Raw genomic sequence first — 25,459 nt, 5'->3', positions numbered from 1 at the left:
ATATGACTAACTAGTTATGACTGGTTAAAGACTACATAGACATGGCTGGTTAATGATGAACTAGTCATGACTAACCAGTAATGACTAGCGACTAACCAGTCGTGACTAACTAGTCATGATTGGTTAATGACTAGTTAGTCATTACTTGTGACTGCTAATTACTAGATACGACTTTCACTTCAGAGGTAACGGACGGATGAACAGAGTCATGGCCGCGAGTATGAGCCATTAAAGGCTTTCGCCTTAAAACGTCCTCATCCCGAAAAAGACAAGTACTTTTCGCGTACATCACGCGTCCAAATGTCCTGATGAGAATGTCCTCAGTTTGTAATTTAGTGGACGACTCGATGATGAAAATTCCTCAAATGTTTTACAAATAGGTCCTCGTGGGACAATATTGTGGAATTTAACTCAAGTAAAACCAGCTCCACATCTCGAACTCAGCTTTCGTTACTCATAAACTGCAGGTTTATTAAAAGACTATTGTGTTCAGTTGCAATATAATGAAGGAAACCATTGTAACTGAAAAAAAAAATTCTTATGTACTGCGAGCTACCAATGGGGTTGGACTTTTTGGGCCACTCGTCTGGGTGGGTTTTCTATTCAGGCGGCAGAGTTCATCTCGAGAAAGTTATAGTAGTCGCTGTATGAAAATATGTAGAACAACCTGTTGGTACCAAACAAATGTGGTGAACGAAGCAGTCAACTGCTGAGCGTGGCGAAATTTTTGCAAACTTTGTTTGCCTGAATTCAAGATAAACAAGCAAAAGAAAGGTGTTTCACAATCCCGAGTTCTGCACGCTGCCTAAACAGTAATTAAAGCAGTTATAACCCATATTCTCTAGGCTAAATCGTCATCTGACGTCCTGAAAACAGACGAAGAGGGTCCTTGAGAGGCAATTTGAGGATGTCCTGAGAACATACTGTGGCCGGACAACAGGACTAATTGAGCACTTGTTGCGGATCAGTAGATCCTCAGGAAAACGCAATATCCTCAAAAATATATCCCCAGGACGTCATGAGGACGTAGTTATGTTGTCTGGGCTGACATCAAGCAAGACGCGGTTCTGATCCCCTGCATCTTCGACAAAAAAGTAGTACGCTGCTTAAACGTTTGCTACGTAAACAAGAAGCTTATCACAAGAAAAAAATTATAAGCTCTAGTATTTTAACATATGTGGATTGCTTCATATATGTTCAAGCACTAAAAAACTGATTTCGTTTACAGTTACGGTTGGCCAGCGGAGTAATAAAGGACGCCGCAGACCGCGGCCCAATGTTAGCAACTGCTGTTTTTTAAAGTTGTTCTAGCTAGACGAAGCCATTGTAAACAGTTTTCACAAAAAGATGGGAGCGAGCGTCCTACGAGCATTTCGCGAATCCGCAGGACCCTCCCGGCCCGAACTGTCATGCGCTATTTCGGCCCGCTGTGTGGAATGCTGTCGTGGACAGGGCCATGCATGGTCGACTCTACGTAGGTGACCGGTCCGCAGCCCGGTCCCTTGTCCCTCGTCTGTGTCTACGAAAAGGGTTCGTTTACAGTCCGTCAGCCTTCTTGGCTTGCGATGTGCAAGTCAAGATCGATTAATTGAGGCGCCGATCGGAAACACGATGCTCGAGAAATTGAACGCAACCGCTGCGCTCACTGAAACGGTAAGCAAAAAATAAAAGAAGCCCCGACGCATGCCTAGTCTTCGAACAGATTCTTACATAACCTTTCACCTTACTGAACCGAATCGATTCTGCTTAAGACTCAGCCATACCATGTTTTGCAGCAGCGCGCGTCTGACGAGCGGCGGGCACGGCGTTTATCGCGAGATCACGAGGCACATGAATTTGCGGACTCCAGCAACGCGGTGTAGTAATATATTCTTGGATATTTGCTCAACGACACGTGCATGACGGTCCCAGTGCGATGGAAAGGGGAAGGGGCAGGCCGGAAAAATATCCTGACTCTGTCGTTCAGACCGTTGACTTAGCGGAACGCAAAACACTGCGTATTTTTAGATCGACGATGCGCGCCTCACCGTCAGTTCATCGTACTGAATAACCCGCAAAATTCGTTGCGAAAACCGAAACCGAAACTGAAGTGCACTGCGTTGTTGTTGCGCGCGTAAAACTGCATGATTGATTTTTTTTTACTTAATCACTTTTGTGTTATTGCAGTTATGTAATTAATAGTTGAAGAAAAGAAGAACGGCCGAGAATATTGAGAAAAAGAGTTGGCAACCGTTCGCAAAAACGCACTTTTCTTGATTGGTTTTTGTTAGTTTCTGTCGTCGCTTGTGTGCGTGAGTGTGGTGGAGGCTGTGTGTGGCGCGTTAATTTTCTTGCTCCGCTGATTTTCACTTCTCGTAAAGTTCTACAAGCGTTATTAGTTACTTCGGTAACGCTTCTCAATCAGCCGGCGCTGTCACCGCTTCCCGAGCACCTTCAAGCCTTTACGGGAACCCTGCGAGTTCGCGCCATCGGTGATGTAAGCAGGTGAGACGTGCTCTTCGATGTGTTTCGTTCGCTTCTTGTCATCGGTGTCTGCCTGAACTGCCTTCCACCTTCCACGATTTGTGTATTCACGAGTGATCAGTGTATTTGTTCAGGGAGCGTGCTTGCCGGTTCATAATACGCATCATGGGCGCTCTTTTTGTTTAGTTGATTCTGACGTGACCTGTTGCGGCAGCCTCGCATCTCGAACTTAGCCGCTCAAGTGATCCCTTTCTCTGGAAGGTGGGGGGAGACGAAGAGGGAAAGGGGCAACTTTCGCAATGCTATTTCGTACGTACTGTCAAAACCAGAGCCGGGAACCGGACGTTAGGTTTCAGTCTGTGAGAGCCTAATATATCGTCTATTTCAGGCGCTGCGGCCTTTTCTTCACCCACACTCGAGCGCTGCGCGTGTCACACGCGTGACAGCCGAAGGCGTGCGTACGACGTTCCGCTCTTTGTGCCTGGTAAGCTTGTGCTTCTTTTGTGTGACTCATCAGCGCGCGATCAGGGGCTCCGTGCCTTTCTTACGGTACTGTCATTTGGATGAGATACAATCTCTCAGCCGTTGTCGCTCGTCGTGCGCGAGCTGTGAAGAGACAACGGAAGGGATGTTTGTCCGGTTGTCGAGCGGGCCCCCCGAGCAGTGATAAGATCGCGCAGAGTTCGTTCACAGCTGCGCGGCAACAGGTTTAGTTGCTTGAGTTTCGTGCGTCAAGCTTGAAATACTGGGCGCTTGCGGGATGGCAAGCCCCCGATTACTCCCCGATCCGACCTAACGTCGGAGCGGTTGGGTGACATAACGTCGGACGATATTCCAGCCCTGACCCGTCAGGCAGAGACGATTTTGGCTTTCAGCGACGTGTCACGCCATGGGGGAGACGCGTGCTCACCAGTTTTCTCCTTTTGTGTTGCTTTCCTTTCCGCGCACGTGCCTCAGTTTCGGCTAATCGACAGGGAGCCCAGTGGCATTGTGCGCCCGTTGTTGTTTAGTTATCTGTCATCGGCTCGGACAGGGTAATACACGGCGTAGTGCAGCGTCGCACTTGCGGTGTATAGACCTCTTGCATTGCCCAGGGGGCGCTGCGAAAATGGTGCTAAAGAGCGCCCTCTGCCCTCGGCTGGGTAGTACCGGGCTCTGGCGTCTGCTTCGGAAAGCACGTTGGCAGTATGGACCCGCGACTTTCGCTTGTGCTGTGCCATGGCCTACAGCAAATATCGGGCGCCGAAGATTTTTTCAGGGCTGGCACGCTAGCTGTGTAAAGGGAAGAAATTACGCAGCGCCAAGCACGTGCACTCTGTTCAAGAAATAAGCGGCGAAGTTTCAACGCGGTGTCATTCGCAAGTGAAGAGAGTCGCGTACGAAGTTGAACTTCAGATAAGGTCTGCACGCTTCGAGATTCAAGCGGACCAACGCGATGAAATACTTGCAATATATGAATTCGCAGCAGTTCTAAACAGACGTGTATACGGGACTGCCCGAGCGCACGACGGTACACGCCGCGCCAGCAGCGGTCTTTCAGCATGCCACGAAACGGTGGGCCTCCTGCAGTCTTTCTTGACTGCATCTCGCTAAACAAGTAGTCATGCCTGCCTTGTAGTAGCCGCCATCTGTTCCCTCAGCAAATGTTAACATGATGCAATGCATATATGAGCTCGCAGCCGAATAACGCTGCAGCGCCAGCTCGTGCGCTGCGCGCTTGATGTCGTTTTCTTGATGTAGCTTTTCATCCTTAAAACGACATCGCTCGAACACGTTCGCTGTTATCAGTGATGCCGCGCTGCCACATACGTGCTGGTTTGAGGTCGACAATGTGCACATTTCACTCTCGACGCTGGGCTGCTCGTAGTGCGTAGCGAATTCGGACCTAATCAACCCGCCCATTTGTGGTCATTTGCACGCACCTGGCCACCTCACCACGTTGCACCAGTAGAATTGTCTCAATTGTCGCAGTGGCCGGGTCTCTAGTCGTTAATCACCAGCCATGCCTGCTGATTTGTCGATTTGCCTTAATAGTGATTATCTGAAGTGAGATGTTGACATGACATATGAATTATACCATGTATTTTTTGCGCTCTTTGCTGTGTTGTGCATTCCCTTGATATGATCTCTGAATTATGCCGTTCGTTTCTCACTTTTTGCTGCTTGCTCTGTTGTGCATTCCCTACTGTTTGGTGATTGTCATCGTACACTTTTTGCTGCTTTGCTGCTTGCTTGGTCCAACTGCCTATGTAGGGATCTACTAGACAAGTTGTGTTGTAGAATGCATAAATTCTCATTCTACGCCTGCATATGCGGCTGCTCGCTACATATACATTTTTTGAGAGAGGTAAGCGCCAAAAGAACACGAACACAAGGAGGATGAGGCCGGCTGTAGACTGCGGGGAAGATTGTAGGTACATATGCGGGATGACTGGCCGAATTGTTTTTCTCGTTACCCACAAAGTGGCGACTCCATATCCTGATGGTCGGCACTGCATCCCACGGTTTGCCGTCCGGACTGCATGTGCAAAAAGAACGAATTTCAGCAACGCGGTTAACCAAACAAACATCAAGGCAGGCGAAGCAGCCAGCACAACGCGAAGGTTCGCTTACTCAGTGCGTCGAACTGCAGCTATCCAGCGCGTCCGGCGCTCCGCTTCGTGAGACCTTGAAGGAAAACGGTGTAATTTGATACTGGGATTCAGACCTTGCTCGCGGCAGCCCACGACGCAGCAGTAACAACGGTGACGCTTTTTCGAGACTAAACGAGGTCTCTCGGGCGGATCGACGTCGCCGATTCCTTCTGCTGCCTGCGTTTCGTGCTGAGGCACACGGAGCGTCGGTTTTCTAAATACTAAGCCACGGCCAGGCCGCGGGGTGGTTGGTCACAAGTGACGATTTTTATCGCACTCACAACACTGCAGAAAAACGTGCGAATCGACGCAAAACGCAGACTAGAAAGGTGCGCCGCCACAGCCAGGGCTCACTACTGACCCAACCTGGTACTACCCAGCCAACTTCTCCTTGCCGCCACCAGGCGCCGCCACGTTACCCGAAACTCCAGCGCAAGAGGCCTATTGTGGCATGGCTTCTCCCGCATTCTTAATGCCTCGTGGAATGGCAGCCGCTGATTTCTGTTCCTGCTAGAATCAGGACTGGAAAAAATTGATCACATTGCCTCTGATAGTACTCCTTGCTGGGTTATTGAATATGAACTTCTGTTATTCCGTAGAACTCAAAAGTATGAAATGCATTAGCCATTTTGTGGTAAACAGATAACACTATCTGTAAACATCAAGCTGAGTGTCTGTTGTGATTTTTTTCTGTATTGTGGATAGCATCGATACCATCTTTCGTTAACTCAGACATTATTGGTTTTCATGAAATGTCAGTGTGAGTTTGGTTCTCATTATGACTCTTAAGCACCGTTGCAATCAAGTGATTAGCTAAAACTTTTAACATTTCATCTTTCTGGTTGTTGTGAATGGTAACAGCCAGATGCCACAAGTTCGGGATTGGCTCACTTCGTAATTTGGTCAGTCAGAGGACATTTTTGCCTGACTTTCTTTCTTTTAGGACATTTTTGCCCGACTTTCTTTCTTTTTGCTAGTGGAGCTATTTTTTTTAATAGCACATTTAGACCTCGTGAATGTCATGGAGTTAGTTTAAATGGCTATACAAGCTAACTTAGTCCGAGACACTGTTATTAGACAAACATTGCGCATTCATATAGTGTGGCAGCTGTATACTGCCTTCATACGTAATGAGTTGGTAAGCCATCAGAGGATTTGGCTTCGAATTGTTGCGCTTATTATGGCACGTAAGCTGGAATTTTTGTGCCCTTTCATTTTATTAGGCTATTGTTCTCTAATCTCACCATTATCTTTACTCGCTGGCTTTTGTGTGATCATGGCAAGGAAGTTCTTTGCTACCTCAGCTGTAGTGTTGTGACTTGTTTTTTTTATACGTGTGGGCGCAAGGATTGTGGTTTTGAAAGGGCTTTGTTAGCTTTCGATCTCGCGGGCACTTATTGTTGCATTCTTGCCGTAATTACTTTCTGAGCTTGATGAGCATAGCAGGGAGACATCAGGTTAACCCCCTAATGGACACGTGTTTTTCTTTTTTTTTGTAGAGGTTCATTTCGTATGTATGCTGCCATTAGTTGGCACAGAAAAAAAATGCCTCGAGCGAGCCGCGGCTCACCTAAACTGGACACAGATCACCGTAAAACACACAACAAGCTGCACTTGTCATGAGCCAGAAATGACGAAGAGTAGAATGGGCAGAAAAAAGAACTAAAAAGAATGTTCTCTTGTGTGCAAGTCAGAAATGACAGTCTGCTGGTTCAAGTCCACTAGGGAGTTAACAAGAACAAAGTTTCTGGCCTGTGAAATAAATATGAAACCACACAGCTGTCCTTCACATTTTTATACTTAAAGTATGGGGTTGCATTAATTGCTGATAAAGACTGGGAATAAATGGAATAAGCAGGAGACGTTTCAGTTAAGACAGTCGTTTCAGTTGTAGAGCAGGGAGGCAGCGTCATATGACTTCACTGCTGATGTCTGTTTCTTCAAGACGTGAACATTGCATACAAGCTTAAAACAATGTGACAGAAGCCAACAGCAACTGAAACCAAGGGGCACAGAGGAATTTTAAAAAAATTTATTTATTTATTTTGTAGTGTTGATCAATTTAGAATATTACTCAGTATGTTATCGCTAAAAGCTAATTGATCAGAAAAGCAGAAGAAAAAAAAATATTTATAATGAGCCCCTCATTCCCCTTCCCTTGTTTTCTTAATTGCTTAGCGAGGGCCTCGGTTCTGGCAGCCTTGACGCCATAGGAAGCATAAAAGGGTTCTCACGCAGCTCCCACCCTCTCCGTTCGATGACGTTCTACGTCACACCTGCGGTAACTCAGGACGTTCTACGTCCGCCGCTTATGAACGTGGGTGGCGCTGATGAACACTCTCAACGTTAGGTTACTTGTAAACATAAATACCCCCGAAAGCAGAAGGTTTGACAGCCGTCGCCGTAGCTCAGAGGTAGAGCACCGGACGCGTAATTCGGAGGTCGTGGGTTCGGATCCCACCGGCGGCATGTGGTTGTTTTTTCTTCTGCTTTTGTAATCAATTAGCTTTAAGCGATAACATCTTCAGTAATATTCTAAATTGATCAACACCACAAAAAAAAATATCCCCTGTGCCCCTTGGTTTCTGTGGCTGTTGGCTTCTGTCATATTTATAACGAGCCCCTCATTCCCCTTCTCTTGTTTGCTTAAGCTTAAAACAAGAAATATGAAGTAGTGATGTCAAGTGCAGTTCTTCTGATGTGTGTCTTGTGTGTTCCACACTGACCCAGTGTTGATTTCTAGTAGTTTCTTTGGGAAGATTTCAGTTTTGAACAAAGATTTAATGAAGTATAATAGCGTTAAGTGTATCCCATAGAAGCTGGGCTATTTGTGAACGTCTTCGAAAAGGCAATGCACAGAGCGCTATATGATCTGCGATGTGAGCAAGATGCGGTGGTGATGCTCTCGTCGGCTGTACCAGCTGGGGTTGTGCCCCGTAGGAATACACGCAAACAGATGTTTTCAGAGGAATATTCTGATCTCGCAGTGCAGCTTTGAGGTCACCCCTTTGTGAGCTAAAGCTGAGTGCACCCTAGAACAGAATGTGAAAGTATGAAACATTATTTCAAAGGCGATATATTTTGAGAAGAGTATAGACATCAAATTTCGGTTGCATCTTTTCTTCTTTGTAATGACGCCTGAGACATTATTACATACGTATCACCACATGATATTCACCTACAACCGCTAAATAGTTTATAATCGGATTTCTTCTGTAACCTGTTTCAGTTTCGGTTTCAACTGCCGAGCAGTGGCTGTGACACTTGAAGCATTAGAAAAACTGCGATATTATCGTTTCTTTGTCATTTTAATTTTATTCATTTATTTATTATTTATCGATTCTGCAACACCTTGGTGTCGGGATTATAGAAGGGTGGGAAAAGCAAAACAGTTTAACAAAACAGGCAAACATAAGCAATAAAACAACACTACAAGTTGAAGCTCTGCTGCCAGCATCGCAACGACACAGAGGGGACACAGCGCTTAGGGGAAGTGCTGTGTCCCCTCTTGTGTTGTTGTTTGTTTGTGCCTGGATTTTTCATAATGAATGTTCACCAACTAGCTCAGCTTTCCGTCCTGTGACAAATGCAGTAGTACAAACTAGGCTACAGCACTAATTGACTCTAGCACTAAAGCCAGCCAGCCCCAAGAGCTGGTACATTAGTGATGATGCAGCGATTTTATAGCAGTTTTTTTCATGTTTCATGTGACCTATGTGGACCTTTGATGACATTGCCATTGCTCGGCTGTTGAAACCGAAACTGAAACAGGTTACAGAAGAAATTTAATTCTAAATATTCAGCCGTCTTAGGCAAATGCCACATGATCATCCATGTATAGTAATGCCTTGCCCGTCATTATACAAGAAAAAAAAACACAACGAGGTGTCTGTACTCTTTTAAAACACTATGATACGCGAACAAAAGCTCTCACTTTTTAGCCATGGTGGTTGCTTATTTACAGTGCACCTGTCACAACCATAGTCTGAGTAGAGTCTAAAGTGTGAGCCCCTCATCCAAGTATCACTAAGCACTCCTGATGACACGTCAGAAAGCAGGGATTGGCACAGTTAACTTGGGAAGCAGGGGATGACGCCCCGTCACCTTTTAACTTGATGGATAGGAAGAGCTCATTGTTGCCATGGTGGCTCAATGGTTATGGTGCTCAGCTGCTGACCCGAAAGACGCGGGTTCGATCCCGGCCGTGGCGGTCGAATTCCGATGGAGGCGAAATTCTAGGAGGCTCGTGTACTGTGTGATGTCAGTGCACGTTAAAGAACCCTAGGTGGTCGAAATTTCCGGAGCCCTTCACTACGGTGTTTCTCATAGCCTGAGTTGCTTTGGGACGTTGAACCCATAAACCAAACCAGAAAGAGCTCATTGCAAGTGGTGGGGTAATGCCAATAGCTGGTTGGTATCACACTCCTGTTCTTTTTTCGTGACTCTACATTCTAATGTGCTCTTTTGGTCATTAGCAGTCAGCTCTGGCTCTTCCTTTTGTTTCATGTTGTGGGTGGCTCAGGGGTTAAGGCGCTCGGCTGCTGACCTGAAAGACGCTGGTTCGATCCCGGCCGCGGCGGCTGAATTTCATTGAAGGCGAAATTCCGGAGGCCCGTTTACTGTGCGATGCCAGTGCACGCTAAAGAACCACAGGTGGTCGAAATTTCCGGTGCCCTTCACTATGGCATCCCCCATAGCCTGAGTTGCTTTGGGACGTTAAACCCCAATAAACCAATCATTTTCATTTCCTTAAAAACCTCCTTGTGGAGGGTATTACATAAGGTGCGGGGTTAACATTAGAAAGTGTAACTTTCTTTTTCATGATGACTTGTGCAATGTGACTTTATCTTGCCTGAGCCCCTAATTTTGCCGAACTCCTCTTTTGTTGCTCTTGCGCCCGACCAGAGTGCTGCGTGGTGGGGGAATGCACTGATGCGAGGGCTACCACGATGGAACCCCTGAGCCTGCTTCGCTCCCAGTGGCAAGCGCTGGAGTCCTTCAGAGATCGGCTGGAAGGTGTGGTCCAGCGCTGCGAAGGCATGCTGCTTCTACTCAACCAGGTCTGGCCTCTTCTCTGGTCTTTGACTTGTTAAGGAGCGTTACAAAACTGCCCAGACTTTAATGCGACAGCATCTAGGTTGCCGTCTCAAAACAATTGCCAGCTTCACTGTCACGAAATTACCTGATTGGTCGAGAGAGGTCACGTGACCTTGTGATGTCATCACAACCTGCCACCAGATTGTGAGCAGCCTGCCTGAAGGCACTTGAACATTCTAGAAGGTGATGACTCATGCAGATCATATTAGGTCAAGGGAACCGGTTCACCTGATTGGTTGAGAGGTGATGTGACCTTGTGATGTCATCGCAACCTGCCACCGGATTGTGAGCAGCCTGCCTGAGGGCACTCGAACATTCTAGAAGGTGATGACTCGTAGACCATATAAGGTCAGGGGAACCGGTCCCAACCGGAGTTTTGGTGGGAAAACTGCAAGAACATTAGGCACCCATTCCAGGTACCAAAGTAGACAATCTAAATGCTGTCACAGTTTCTTTAAAGATGTGGTTAAGGAGGCTCCCAAGTTTTTGTTTCTGTTGCTGCCAGGGTACATGTACTGACACTTGGTCGGTTGCCTAAGGTCCATTACGTATGTCATTCAGTTTGCAGTTGAAGGCCTCTAGGGCACTGTTACTACATTAAATATGTATCTAGGCACGTATTGCAGTGTACGTGCATGACGAATTAGCTCAGCTCCACTGTTGGCATTAGGACATGCTGTAACTCCTGTGCTCATTCACCTGCCACCTGCCAGAGAGGGTAAATGCTGGCTGGGAGCTGCGGCATCACATGGGTGAGTTGCACCTAATGTGGTGGCTGGTGCGCCCGTGGCATGGGTTTCATTCTGCTACCTTGGGCCCAGTGGCTGATTGTCATAGCCAGTTAGCTGCCACAGTGGGTTTTATTGTCATTTCTATTATTATTTGAGATAATTTGATAGAAATAAAAAAGACTATATGTCACTAATGAGAACTGGACCCATTACCCCCGTGTATCATGTGCACTGCTCTACCAACCTGAATTATTGCATTAAACGAACAAGCCAGTGTAATCAGGACGTTAATGAGAGAGGCAGTAGAGCACAGCAATGGGACATCCCGCCAGTAATGAAGGAGGAAGTAAAGAAAGCCTTAGGAGCAATGCAAAAGGGAAAAGCAGCCAGTGAGGATCAGGCAACAGTAGATCTGTTACCAGTCACAATCAATAGACCAAGCATAAGTTGAGCGTAAAAAGGTTATGCAAGAATTTTGAGATTTGAGCGCATTTTATTCATGTCCACGTCTGTGGATATAGCACCTCAAAGGTGCTACACGAACGTAAGCACTGCAGCATTTTTTCTAACTGATCATTAGACACAAGTAAATGTTTAGCTGCGAGAATATATGTTTCAAAGAATATATATTTCTTAGTTCATAACATATGAAATAGAGAAAAAGAAAACAGTCGTTCTGATGACAGGCAGAGGAAAATTCCGCATTTTCGGCACTGAACACAGCTCTTGGATGTAGAACCTTCACGTCTGCACGGTTGTGCATTTGGCGTGTTCAGAAGTTGGGGCCAATGGTTGCTTCCCTCATAGCGCTCTGTGTTTGTCGGCAGTGGCCCAGCGTTGTGTGGCTTCTTTGTGACCGTCTGTGGGCCTTCATTGCTCGACTGACTGCACTTCTTGGGAGGCACTTATACATCGGTTATTTTCATGAACAGCGCTGCGGCTCTGGTATCGTGCAACTTTCTAGAAGCATGGCTTTGAATGACTGTAAGCAGTAAGCCCATTTCATATCACACTCGCCCAAAAGAACAGCACATAGTGGCCAGAAAATGCCACTGTCGTATTTTCGGCATGTACCCAAGTCTGCATTTCTGGATGAAAATGCATGATGTTGGTGCACTGTGTTGGTGCATTGTGTCTTTTGTGCTGGCAGTGTAGATAATGCGGCAGTGGTCACAGGTTTGTAGCATCGTACGAGGCATTTCAACGTGATAGCCCCTCTGTCGGTGGAAAGAGAAGCTCCATGGTCTCAATTTCATTTGCCAGTTTTGTAATAAGCAACATGTCTAGGGTGCTCAAGTTCTGGTAATAACTGGTAATAACGTAGCTTAAGCTCTAGTATTTTATACTCATATGCCAAACTGTGATATGTGGAACTTATACTATACTTATGTAATTGTTGCCAGTTTGAGGAATAACAGAGCGTTTTGTTTAGCCTAAGCTTTCATGCAGAAAACTGTTGCACACAGGTATACCTGTGGCATTCATTTGCCTGATCAGCGCATATATGCATCACAATGGCATCACCTGACATCCTTCCAGATGATGTTTATGAAAACGATGAGAGCATAGGTAATAATCTTCCTGAGTAAATATAGCTCATTTTGGTAGTACAAGAGAGTGCATTACGGTTGAAGACTTTCAGACATTGTTGGGAGATTTCCTCCCTTTCAAAACTGAAACAGCAGTTCTTCTTTGTTGGAGCCAGTGACAGCGCATGAAATTTCTCCTTTTACTTGACTGCCATTCATATTCTTAGTATCACATCAGGGTTTGGACTTTGATGGGAAGTGCCTGCTAGTGATGTTAATAACAGCAGTTGCAGTAGCTGTTTGTTGTGTAACAACTGAACTTAATGAACAGCGTTGACAAGAGAATCTTTTACCGTATATTGCCGATTATAAGTCGCCTCCGATTATAAGTTGGCCCCCAACTCGCTACCCCCTTTGGGCAAAAAAAAGTTAGACTCTGAATTTAGGTCGACGCTGCCACACCCTGTGGTCCTAGCTCGCCCAAAAAGTTTTTCAGAAGGTCGAGTCATAAAGAAACATTTATTCGTTCACGAGACATCTTTGACTCGTCATCGCTTGTGAGGACACAGTCGTGATCATCATCTTATGAGCCACTGCTGCCGTTGGTTTGTCGATGACAAGTTGCTATCGTATTAAAACGAACCTTTGGTGCATATCTCAATTAAATTCAAGTTTTTTTAAGCAGATTCACTTTTGCACTGTGTCCAACAACTATTATGGAATTGCGAGCGCACGGGGCGTGATATTATCCATGACTTGGTTGAAAGTACTTTTGACCCCGCATATAGGCCGACTTTAAGACTCCGCATATGCGTCGACTCCGATTATAAGTTGACCCCCCCAACTTTGAGAGGACATTTAAAAAAAAAACGTCGACTTATGCGCGGCAATATACGGTAAGTATCTCACATTGGGAACTACGTTTTCGCTATCTCTCAGTGGTTGTTCTGTTCTTTTTGATAATTCTTATGGGGTAAAGGTGTGTGGGCATGTGTTCCAATGCTGTGTCGTCCTGGTGTCTCTGTTCCAGGTGCTGTTCTTCATGCTGTGTGACCGGTGGTTCTGCCCCAACGACCGCCTGACCGGCCTCTATTCCCTTCTCTTCTACAACATCCTGTGCTACCTGTGCCATTATGCCGCCAATGTGCTCAGCTTGCGTGACTACACGCCATACGTCCACGTGTCCGACCAGTCGAAGGTCCGACACCTGGCCATGAGCGTCACAAAGGTGGGCCCCCCCCTTTGTTTTCCTTTGGAGAACTTTGTCTTAATCTTTTAATCTTTAATCTCTTAATCTTTTAAGGCGCTTTGTACAAAACTGTGCACAAAGTGGACTCGCAGCTTTCTCTGACAGTGCGCTACACTGAGCAGCGATTTCTTTGTTTCAGGTGAATTGAGCATCCTTCTTGTTGCAAATAAGATGGTTTTTTATGTCATATATCTAGGGGTTGGACTTTTCGGGTTTAAACTGAAAAACACCGATGAAAGCACACCAAATTTGTTTTTTGAAATTCGGTTTTAATCAAGAAAGGTCATTATTTCTGGCATGCATGTCACATATCTACTAACTGGCTATTCAGTGCCAGCTACAGTAGGTCACGAGAGAAAATTAAGAATCTGCTGGAACCAGGAACGTGGTGAGACAAAGGTATCTCACGAGTTTAGAACAATGACTGTGAGTTATGAGGCATTTATTTGTGAACTGAGACACGCCATTGCATATAGGAAGGCTGTACCACTTAGCTAAGCTAAGTTACCTTATTTTGGGACTGACCTTTCTTGATGGGTGTAGTAGACCCTTTCACTATATGAGTATGCAGCAAAGTCATGGTGGTCACCATCTCATTGCACATGGAGCACGGCGAAAGGCTGTGCGCATGGCTCATTGCCTTATTGCCACTTGTTGCGGCCTGCACCGCTGAAGCTATGCGCTGTGCATTTAATGTTTCAGTGACGTCACGTGAGTACTCCCCGTAGCATCGTTATTAATTGAATTCGGGCGTATTTTCAGGGCCTCTGCACCTGCGTGCTCAATTTTTGCATCCATGTTAGGCTGAAAGGGACAGAAGCCAGGAGATGTGGGGTTCCTTGGCACCTTTTGAAAGCCATCGGGGTTTCCCGGGGTTAAAAAGATTGAGGACCCCTATAATAAAGCATCGATGGTGCAGAGGTAGAGCATCTGTTTCGTGTGCAAGAGAACCGCGGTTTGAATCCTGGTGCCACGCAATTCGCCGCATGGAATTGCATAACCAGGCCTAAGGTACGGCCTGATCTCGGTGACCAGAGCTGACAACGCACCCCCTCAGCAGAACAGAATTTGGCCACCCTGGTGCAGTACTTGGCCACAGCCTCCTATATGAATGAAGACAACACAGCAAGCTGTGGAAAGGAAAATGATTGGTGTAGCGTTAAGTGCCAGGGAGAGAGCAGAGAGGGTCAAGGAACAAATGCGGGTTAATGAAATCATAGTCAAAATCAAGAGAAAGAAATGGGCTTGGCCTGGGCATGTAATGCGAAGGCAAGATAACCAATGGTCGTTAAGGGTAACGGAGTGGACTCCAAGAGAAGGCAAGCGTAGCGGGGCGCGGCAGAAAGTTAGGTGGGCGGATGAGATAAAGAAGTTTGCGGGGATACGGTGGTGGCAGCTGGCATAGGACAGGGTTAATACATCACCTGTATCTTACCGGTACTCACCTATGGGGCAGAAACGTGGAGGCTAACAAAGAGGGTTCAGCTTAAGTTAAGGACAACGCAGTGAGCTATGGGAAGAAAAATGATAGGTGTAATGTTGAAGAGATCAGAAGCAGGCGGAGTGGGTGAGGGAACAAACGCGGGTTAGTGACATTCTAGTCGAAATCAAGAGGAAGAAATGGGCTTGGGCAGGGCATGTAATGCAAAGGAAAGATAACCGATGGTCCTCAAGGGTAACGGAATGGATTCGAAGAGAGGGCAAGCGTAGCAGGAGCCGGCAGAAAGTTAGGTGGGCGGATGAGATTAAGAAATTTGCGGAATTACGGTGGGCGCAGTTGGCGAAGGACAGGGCTAATGGGAGAGGCCTTTGTCGTGCAGTGGGCGTAGTCAGGCTGATGATGATGGTGGTGAACATTGAGTACCCGTTCTCTGCATCTCCCAGGTGGTGCTGGACCTGACCAAAGGGGTGACCTTTGTCATCACGGGAGTGTTCATGCTGCTGGTGTTTGGCCTGGAGCAGGGGCTGGAGCACTTCAGCCCCAGCTGGCCGTACCTGGCACTCACAGCCGCCTACTTTGCACTCACGGAGCGGGCCTGCCAGGAGCGGCTGCCCTCAGTGCTGGGCTGGCTGCAGCTGGAGTCCCTGGAGAACCTGGAGCCCCTGTGGGCGCCCGTCCTCAGCCGCCTGGCCTCCTCCCTGGCCACCCTGCTCCTGGTGGTGGCCGTCTCCTTCTGGGGTGGCGACGGCGGCCGGGGTGGAGCCTGGGGCCTCTGCCTGCTGGCCAGCTACTTCAACGTCTACCTGGGGCTCAAGGTGGGCCTCCGCTCCGCTGGTTTATTACCGCTTCGGCAGCGTAGTCCTCTTTTGGCAAAAAAGTCGCTGCTTGTGTGTCTGAGGCCTCTCCTCCCTCCAGTCGGTTCCCGGAGGTGCGCCTGCTGGTAAAAATACATCTCCCACCTTCACAAGCCTCCATGCACCGATGTCCACCTTCCAGAAGCACATACAGCACTGGAACGAAAAAAATTGGCAGTGGCTTAGCTCTGCTATGCCAGGATATGCATAGCGTAAGCGGCTAACCGCCAAGCGACAACCTCGGGGTCTGAGGGATTGGGGTTTTCCAGTCTTCTCCGCCGACTGGCAGTGGCCCGACTCTCTTTAACCTCCATGTAGAGCGCACTACATCAACCGCATGTCCCGTGCATTATATACGCACGGTGCGCCCTCCTCACGCATGCTCAGTAGCGCGCGCCGACGGCGGTGGCGGTGGCGAGGAGCATGCGCGCCGCCAGCGGCGGTGACGATGCAGATGTGCCTCTTGTGACGTCACACGGCTGCCGGGCCTGCGCAGTATGGTCGGCGCAGAGGGCACGCGAAGCTCCTTCCAACCCGCGTAGTGTAGCTTACGCTACAAAAGCGACAATTTGACAATAATTCCAACATTTTTCCCTGTCCCTTGGAGTTCGAATTAACGAGCTTTTACTGCACTCTTACAACATTCCATTGCATCCCACGCTTGTCTTTTATGAAAACTTGTTGATTAATGACCGCATTGTTTTATGAGCTTTTAAATTACTTGAGAGGTTTATCCTAATTGTACTGCTATGAAAAGAGCCAAGTTTGTAAACGAGAAAAACATAAATTTAAAGGGGGGACATTGGTCTTAAAGGTGCACTGAAGAGGAATCTGAACTCATATTCTTACGGCCGGAACTCTATCTGCACGTTCCGAGCGTTCTTAGAAACGTCGAATTTGCCCTGTGCGGCCGATTTCTCTAATTTAAATCCGATTAAACTTCTCGGCACCCGCCTTTTTTTTTTTTTTTTTGAATTCCCCGCAAACGGTGGGAGGAGTTGACCACCCTTTCAGCCAGTCCCATGGCGGTTTGCCGCTCAGTAGTCATCAGGCAGTCGAGGTGGCCAAAAGCCACAAAAGGTCAACCGCCGCAACACTTTCATTGCGCGGAGGTCTCACTTCAGTGAGAGCGGCATTGGGGAAGTGAGAAACTTCATAATATCGAGGAATTTGCTTTATATGAAGGTTCGTCACATCCAAGTTTAACTGTATAGTATGTGAGAAAGTTTGTCACGCAATTTCTCAATGTGAGATATCCAGTTCTGTGTGGCGTCTAAAGGTGTTGAATTGTTCAGACTTGTGCTATGTTGTTATCTCCTATCGAATCCTGGAAGAGGCATTTTGGAATCTTTTATAAGGGGATGTAAAAATAGCATCATTAGTCATTTAGTCTTGGCTATATTCAGAGGAATTTTATTTGTTGCAAACCACTTGTCGATGCTCTGAAGTTCTGAGTTTAAAATGTGTGTAGCTGTTTCAGTGGACTCGGCAGTAACCAACATTGAGGTATCATCAGCGTTCATAATGAATGGCATGGGTATTGCTTGGGCAGTCTCGTAGGTTATTAATGTAGCGTGAAGAGTATAGGCCCAGGGCTGAGCCCTGCGGAATGCCTACAGAAACGGAATGTGAACTCTGTGTGTGGTCATCGTTGACGACACACTGCCGTCGTCCATTTTAATAACTTCTGAAAACGTCATGTGACGCTTCACCTAAAGCCATCTTTCTAGTTTTTTGCACAAAATATTGAAATCCATGGTATCAAATTCCTTTTTAATATCCAGAAGTACACCAGTGGCAATATTGTTATTGTTGAATGCTTCTTTAATTTTGTCAGTCATGGAAAGTACAGCCGTGGTGGTCGATCTAAATTTCTGGCAACCTAGCTGGGATAATGACAGGATGCTATCTTTAGTGAGGAATTGTGTAATTCTATGAGCCAGGATTGGGCTCCTTGTGTTCCTTAGAATTGTGTTCCTTTTTCTTTCTAGTATCTGGCAATGCATTAATAATAAGTTTCAGCTGGACCACACGTGAGAGTGTTGTTTTATCGCCTTTTTATCTTCATTTGCGCCTGACTGCCGGCTTATCGATTGTATCTGTATTTTTGGCAAGTGAGAGGTGTGTGTAGGAAAGGTTGACGTATACGCCTTAATACACTGCGTATATTGCACATTTTGACATTTGTAACTTTTTTAGGTTATGTTTGCAAAGTCTTCGCATAATTTGTGCTCCCCCTTCTTGAAGCCTTAAATTTAAGAGGTAAAAAGTGTGCAGATTACTTGAGTGAATGTGGTATTTGTGAGGTAAACTTGAGAAATGCAATGCGTGCGACATCGTCAACTGCAGCAAAGGTTCTGACACATTAACGCACACAGTTTCCCATGCGGCAGTGGCCAATGTCATCGTTGCGTCACCACTGCTTTGCATTTTGTGCTGCCCAGTCCCGAGTTATTTGACCTTCTTTACTTTCCTTGCTCGTTTACCCTTTCTTTCTGAACAACCTTGCTATTCTCATTCCAAATTCACAGCCACCCTCTCCTTTGCCTTGGTGCTCGGCTGCTGACCCCAAAGATGGGTTTGATCCAGGCTGTGGCGGTTGTATATCGATGGAGGCGAAAGGCTAGAGGCCCATATACTGTGCGATATGTCAGTGCACGTTAAAGAACCCCAGGTGGTCGAAATCTCCGGAGTCCTTCACTACGGCGTCCCTCATAGCCTGAGTCGCTTTGGGGGATAAACCATAGACTATCCACTTTTCCCATGTTTGTCCGCTAACTCGACGCACAGCCCCAAGGTCATTGAAAAGTTGGCATCTCTTAGCAGCTTATGAGTGCAGCGAGAAAAAGATTGATGCCATGTTCGTACCTATGTTCCGAATGTAACGCGAGATGCATAATGAAACCAATGAAGTGAGGAGGAACAAACGCGGGTTAGTGACATCTTAGTTGAAATCAAGAGGAAGAAGTGTGCTTGGGCAGGGCATGTAATGCGAAGGCAAGATAACCGCTGGTCCTTAAGGGTAACGGAGTGGATTCCAAGAGAAGGCAAGCGTAGCAGTGGGCGGCAGAAAGTTAGGTGGGCGGATGAGATCAAGAAGTTAGCGGGGATACGGTGGCCGCAACTGGCAAAGGACAGGGTTAATTGGAGAGACATGGGGGAGGCCTTTGCCCTGCAATGGGCATAGTCAGGCTGATAATGATGATGAAATATGGTATTATGATGTTAAAGTGGCGAAGTCAACTTCACACGTGAGTCAAGTGATTGGTGTGGTCCGTGCAGGCCATGGACCGGCACCTGAAGGTGCTGCTGCAGGAGCGTGCACGACTGGGCCGCTTCCGCTTCGCCACCCGTCAGGAGCTGAAGGGGCTGGATGACGTGTGCCCCGTGTGCCTGCAGCGCATGAGCCTGGCACGCGTCACCCCGTGCCGCCACATGTTCCACGGCGACTGCCTGCGCCGCAGCCTCAAGGACCGCACCACCTGTCCCATGTGCAAGCAGGAGCTGTGGTGCTGACCGTCTCGTCCCCTCCCCCCCCCCCCCCCCCTCCTCCTTACCACCACCACCACAATGTCGTGCTTGCCGCGACTGTCTGGACGTCCGTCTCGGTGCCAGCGTGCAGCTCGTCCTTCCTGCAAGCCACCAGTAGTCGAGTTTGAGAACTTTGTGATATCGCCGATACTCTCTTAGGCACTGGTCGCACTGTTGTGAACACTTTTTTTTAGCTTGATACAAGCGTGCGTTTGCTGCATGTGTGCAGCGTTGTTTTTTAGTTATTTGTCTCATCTCTTTCGCCGTTCTGTTAAAAACAGTTCGATGTGTGAGAACATTTATCGTTGTGTGTGTGTGCGTGCACTTGCAACGGTTCCTGGCTGATTGCTCGTGCAGTTTTTAGCAGTTTTCTTGTATATTCTGCCCCCCTCATCGTGTAGTAATGTGTCGGCCTTTTTTTTGTTTGTTTGTCTCGCTTCATTTGTGTTCAGAGGTTAGAGCTCTGATCGGAGCAGCTTCTCGTGTGCTGTGTGTGTGTGTGTGGAAAAACAAGGGAAGTGCATATCACGGAATGCAAGAAAGCACTCGTGTTGAACTTGCTTCACAGTTGCTGTGGCATTACAGGCGACGGAACTGATGGGCTACGTGTAATAACGAGCCCACCCCTATCTGCGCCTGCACTGTGGGTTTGTTTCGCTGCATACTGTGTGCGCGTAGACCACCTCACGGTCTGCATTTGGTTCCGTAGTTTGCCCGGTCTGTAAACGCAAAGTATTCTGAATTAGGAAAAACATCGCTATGAGTGTGTTGTTGCCATTCATGGTTATTTACCAGAGTGTTGTTACTTGCAAAAATATGGCAGTTTTGGCTTTTGATTTATGCACATGCTGATTTTTCTTTAGCCATGCGTGTTGTTTTTCACTCACTGATTTATAATCTTGCTTCTGTGTGCCTAAGTTGTTGTTCATTTAAAGACAAAGGTTTCTTATTTTCAAGCAAAGCATTGTTATGAACATGGGAAGCTGTCATACATTGCCTGGCAGTGGTACACACCAGAAAGGCTGTGTTTGTCATCACTCGTGCAGCGTCACTGCATTTTAAAACTGTCTGGTTGGCTGGCACCACTCGTAACTTCCCGTCGTTTTTGCGTCGGCATCATTTGTTGGCTTTTTTGACGTGGTAAATGGTTGGAGAATGCGAAGCTATTCGTGACGTATAGAGCAGCGCCCTTCAAAGTATGCAACTGGTGTGCTATAAAACTCGCTGTTCCATGTACCGTATATTGCCGCATATAAGTCAACCCTCGGCTCACAGCCGTCGCTGACTAAAACGCAATTTACTGCAAGTATAAGCCAGTGTGTGCATCCCCCCACTTTCCGTGGAACGACATTGTGTGCAGCTCATAGCAAGAACGTAACAATTCTTTTTGCTCTCCATTTGGCTCCGAAATGGCGCCTCATCCTGCCTTCCATATTTGCAAAAGGTCGACTGATTAGCTGCGAACTCAACAGCCAGTGGTCCTGTAGTTTTGGATTCCGGCATGACACACGCTTCAAAGTTTACTGGATGCTTGCTCTCATGCTATCTACGTCTCCTTAGTAAGAGCAACCGCCAGTGTTAGCGAGCCGGGTAAATGTTGCGCATTTCGAATTTTCTCAGCGGAACCCACTTACCCACGAATTAGCAATTTGTTGTTATTATTTTTTACACATGGAGCTCCATGCATCCCGCTGGGAATAAGCACTAGCACGGGAAGCTTACTACCCACAGCTTGGCCGAAATGACCTTAGACACTACAAGTAGGTTAACTCTAATTGTAGGTCGACGCCCCAAGTTCAAATAGCCGCTTTGGAAAAAAAAAAACATCGACCGTATACATGGCAATATACGGTAACCACATCAGCTGGAAATCTCGCGCTGCTATTATCCGCAAGTGACTTTATAACCTTTAGGTAGTAATGCAAGTATCAGAGAGCATGCTTTCGTAGTTTGCCACACACCACAGTTCGAGCTGTTAACATAACTCCAGGCAGGGTTAAGGGGTCACTGCATTTTAGCAGTAACCTAAGCTGTACTAGTGGCAAGTGCTTCTTGCACGCGATCATTTGACCCTTTTGAGTTATTGTTGGCCGTGGGTCGTAGATGTATAGACATCATGCTGGTTACTTGGAATTGCTGAAAATGTCAAGAAGCCTAATTGTAATCACTTGTGCCCAATGCATGGCAAAAAGCTCTGGCCAGAGCTTTTGCGAAAGAAAACCCTGTGGAGCCAAGCTAGAATTTTTGACCCCATCAGTCTGCATAACTTTGCTGCCTTTGCTTCAAATGAGGTTTCATTTGAATTTAGCATTGTAGTTTTTAACACAGTTTTTAAGCACAGCTGTGCAATTATAAGCACACTGTAGCTGGTGCTTCCTCTTAGACAGCAGTGCTTACTATGGACCAGCCCAGATCAGAATGGTGCTTGTGTAGAGTGTTTAACACTTACCGTATTTTCTGGTGTATAAGACGCACCCTTGTATAAGACGCACCCGCCATATATGCAAGCTGTCATTGAAAAAGTTTGTATATAAAATGCACCAGTGTATAAGACGCACCTCAGTTTACCCAGTTAGTCTAGTGAGGCTTAATAAACCCGCTTGCGTGACCATCGCGATATGCACCGTACCTGTGAGAAATTCTTAAGCAACGCTAAATGATTGAAAAAGGCAACACTCACGCCATACCCGCCCACATTTTAGCAAAAAAGAAAGAAAAAACTAATGAGCTCCCCATGAGTACATCTTGTATTGGCTTGTCTTGACAATGGCGAGAAGCGCGATTGCGATATTTTGGCATTTCTCATTACTTTTGCTTGGGGCCTCCGAAACGGCCGCACGTTTGTGCCCCCGAAGATGTCATCCCTGCCGTTTCATGATAAAGTTCACCTAAAGAAAGTTGCGCACGGCGGTTCCGGTATTGAAGCATAACCGTGTTACAACCGCATTACTGGTAGTAATAATTTTTCAGTGAAAAAAGCTTGAGCATGAACCCGAGTAATCTCTCAACTCGGAAACAAAACGAAAAATTCGCATATAAGACGCACCCTTGTATAGGACACACCAGCAAGATTTTTGAAAAAAAGCCGCGTCTTATATACCGGAAAATACGGTATTTGTGTTGTAATGAGCTACAAGTCTCCCGCACCTTGGAAGTGCCAAGGCGTCCTTGACGCTACCGTGCAATGCACGTGGCAAAGCAAAGCCATCATTCAGGTCTAGCTGCCTTGCACATTGTACACTTTGCCACACTGATTCAAGTACCACTTGCTCATGGTTGTGACACGGCCTTATGAAAAGCCACCGACAATCGTCTTGAGACACCTCTAGTCCTGTGACACGTGCCTACAGTCGAGATCAGTTTTGTACGTAGCACTGTTGCCACGTGCTTGAGTGGTGGTGAAGCGTGGCAGGTTTTTCTACACTTGGCTACTCTTGGGCCAAGTGAGATGCTTGTGTAGCGACACTGAAACCTTTGGGTTCCATTACACAGAGCATTAATTGCCTTAAATAGCGATGCATAGAACAGAAGAATGAGCTTGCACGTTGATGAACGTTTACCACGAAAGGAAAAAAAAGCAAGATTTCCTCTGACTGCTGACACTGAACTTGTGGACAGTCTCTGGAAAAAGAAGTGTCAAACGTTGTAGTAGAGATGTTGGTCAGACATGCGGAAGTGTTAGGCTGTCTTTATGGAAGCAGCAAGCGCGACCAATCCTTATTAGCATTGCTACTGCACCGTGTGGAGCTTTGTCTACTTGTAGCTCATATGGATAGCGGCAAAAGTTTGCAGGATATAGGTCACATGCATACAACTGTAGACTGCGCCTTTTCCAGATTGCATAAATTGCTACTTTTTTTTTTTTTAACAGCTTCAATGTTTTCAATTTGCTGCGAGATGCTGAAGCAATGCAGGGCCGTCTGATATTCCATTGCCATCTTTAGCCAGCAGCGAAAAGGCAACTATTCTTAACTATTAGCTATGGAAGGGAAGTGTTTTTGCGCTTGAAGAAAAGAGCACATGTAAATCGGTCTGTAAAGGTTGTACAGCTTTATCACGCTTTCTAGCACCATGAATTCATGTATACAACACTTTGTGCCACATTCTTTTGCCCTTGTTTGTGTTAGAATTTTCATTGCTGTGCAAAGTGATGCACAGGCAGTGACCCCGGTGGCTTCTCTAGCTCAAATTCAGTGCACAGTTCTGTTTTGTTGTTGTTTCAGAGGTCGCCCTTGTTCATATTTCATCGGTAGTTGGCTGAATAAACTACGTTAAGTGTTTTGCCAATCACAGCTGCTGAGGACGTTTATTTTTAGCACTACACACCCAAGGGACTAGCAGTGTGGACTGACACCACACTTCAGCAGTCAATAAATACTATGGCACCCAGAAACTGCACGGTTGCCTTATGTGCGTACAGCAAAGCTTCGACAAGCCTGTGGCCTATTGCTCTTGGGCAGCTTCACAGCGTTTCACGAGTGGCATTCCCAACATGTTCAGTGGCTGTTCCACGTGGTCCTTGAATGCTCGCACAAACTCGGCGGCGGTTTCCTCGGTGATAATCCGCGCATCGTATGACAGGGTGGCAGCCATGGCATGTTGTGGCGTGCCGTCAGAACCAGGCACAAGGCTGGACCCTCCTATGGCCAAAATAGACGCCTGCGGGGGATTGATCACGGCACTGAAGCTTGAAATGCCAAACATGCCCAGGTTCGAGATGGAGAAGCAGCCCCCTTCAAACTCGTGCGGCTTGAGTTTGCCCTCTCGGGCGCGGCCGGCAAGTTCCTTCACCGTCGTCGCGATTTCATCGATGCCCAAAGCGTCCGCACCTTTGACAATGGGCGTGATCAGACCCGTGTCCGTAGCCACGGCGATGGAGATGTCGATGTCGGACAAGAGTTCGACGCTTTCATTCTTCCACGTCGCGTTCATAGCAGGAACTCGATGTAGGGCCATCGCCGCCGCCTTGATGATGAAGTCGTTCACAGACACCTTGATGCCGTCGGCGGCGTACTTCTTTCGGGTTTCTAAAGTCTCGTCGATGTTGCACACAACGCTAACGTAACTGTGCGGGATTGTCGTCTTGGACAGGGTCAACCGCTTGGCAATTGCTCGTCGCATGTTGGTCAACGGTACGTCCTCGTATTCGTTTTCCTCTTCCATAGCAGCCGTCGGCCTAGGCTTGCCGGTCGGAGCAGCGGCGGAGACAGGCGCAGTGGCGGCTTTCGGGGCGCCTTTTGCCGCCACATAGCGAGCAACGTCTGCTTTCAGCAGTACGTTATGGGGTCCCGTGGCGGGCACGTCTTCTGGCTTCAGTCCGTACATGTCGAGCAGATGCTTGACAGCAGGGCCAACCATGGTTGCTTTGGGACGCGCTCCCGTAGGTTGCTCCACTTGTGTCGGTTGAGGGGCAGCGGGCGCAGGGCCTGTCGCGGCGGGTGCCGAAGGCGCAGCTTTTTCCTCGTCAGCGGGGACTTCGACGTCCTTCCAGTCCTGCCCTTCCTCGACCATGAGCCCAATCAGCGTGTTCAGCGGCTGCACACCGGAGTTTGCGTCTTTGAGTATTTTGGCGAGGATACCCGAGTCCTCAATCTCGTACGCGACAACAGCCTTGTCAGTTTGAATCTCGCAGAGAACGTCTCCGGGCTCGACCGTGTCCCCTTCGTTCTTGAGCCATTTGATGATCGTACCTTCTGTCATGGTGGGTGATAGCGCAGGCATCCGAAGCTCAATGCCTTTGACACCGAGGAGGTAGGCGCTGCGATGGACATTATGTGCAGACAGGAATATGCGACTCGACGACCGTAGTTTGGCAAACAACCGAAATGTTTGGACAAGACGGGAGGGCTTTCCCATCGTCAAGGGCGCCATATCGACCGCAGCCGCACAGTGTTGCGGTGCGAAGCATAACTGTACTTATCAATGCCAAAC

General features: G+C 47.3%; 2 protein-coding genes across 4 annotated transcripts; one reads left to right on the top strand and one right to left on the bottom strand.

Annotated features, from left to right (window-relative positions):
- Positions 1-2,256: 2,256 nt before the first annotated feature.
- On the top strand, positions 2,257-23,820 carry LOC149338460 (uncharacterized). Of its 3 annotated transcripts, XM_089547698.1 has the most exons (7): positions 2,257-2,484; positions 2,650-2,772; positions 2,852-2,947; positions 10,002-10,156; positions 13,484-13,681; positions 15,587-15,958; positions 19,280-23,820. In XM_089547698.1, exons 2-7 carry the CDS (start codon positions 2,763-2,765, stop codon positions 19,511-19,513), a joined length of 1,065 nt encoding a protein of 354 aa, XP_089403824.1. In that variant the 5' UTR covers positions 2,257-2,484; positions 2,650-2,762; the 3' UTR covers positions 19,514-23,820. The 3 variants fall into 3 exon arrangements, with proteins under 3 accessions (XP_089403824.1, XP_089403825.1, XP_089403826.1); XM_089547699.1 differs by lacking the exon at positions 2,650-2,772; XM_089547700.1 differs by lacking the exons at positions 2,650-2,772; positions 2,852-2,947.
- Positions 23,556-25,451, bottom strand: LOC149338459 (pyruvate dehydrogenase protein X component, mitochondrial-like). Its single transcript, XM_089547697.1, has one exon. The coding sequence runs from the start codon at positions 25,397-25,399 to the stop codon at positions 23,972-23,974; it is 1,428 nt and encodes a 475-aa protein (XP_089403823.1). The 5' UTR covers positions 25,400-25,451; the 3' UTR covers positions 23,556-23,971.
- Positions 25,452-25,459: the final 8 nt, after the last annotated feature.

The sequence above is a fragment of the Amblyomma mixtum genome, chromosome 6 (assembly GCF_055824585.1).
Source record: "Amblyomma mixtum isolate Tamu chromosome 6, ASM5582458v1, whole genome shotgun sequence".
Taxonomy (NCBI): Eukaryota; Metazoa; Arthropoda; class Arachnida; order Ixodida; family Ixodidae; genus Amblyomma; species Amblyomma mixtum.
Note: the sequence above shows the minus strand (reverse complement) of the source record. Positions and strands in the feature narration are given on the sequence as shown.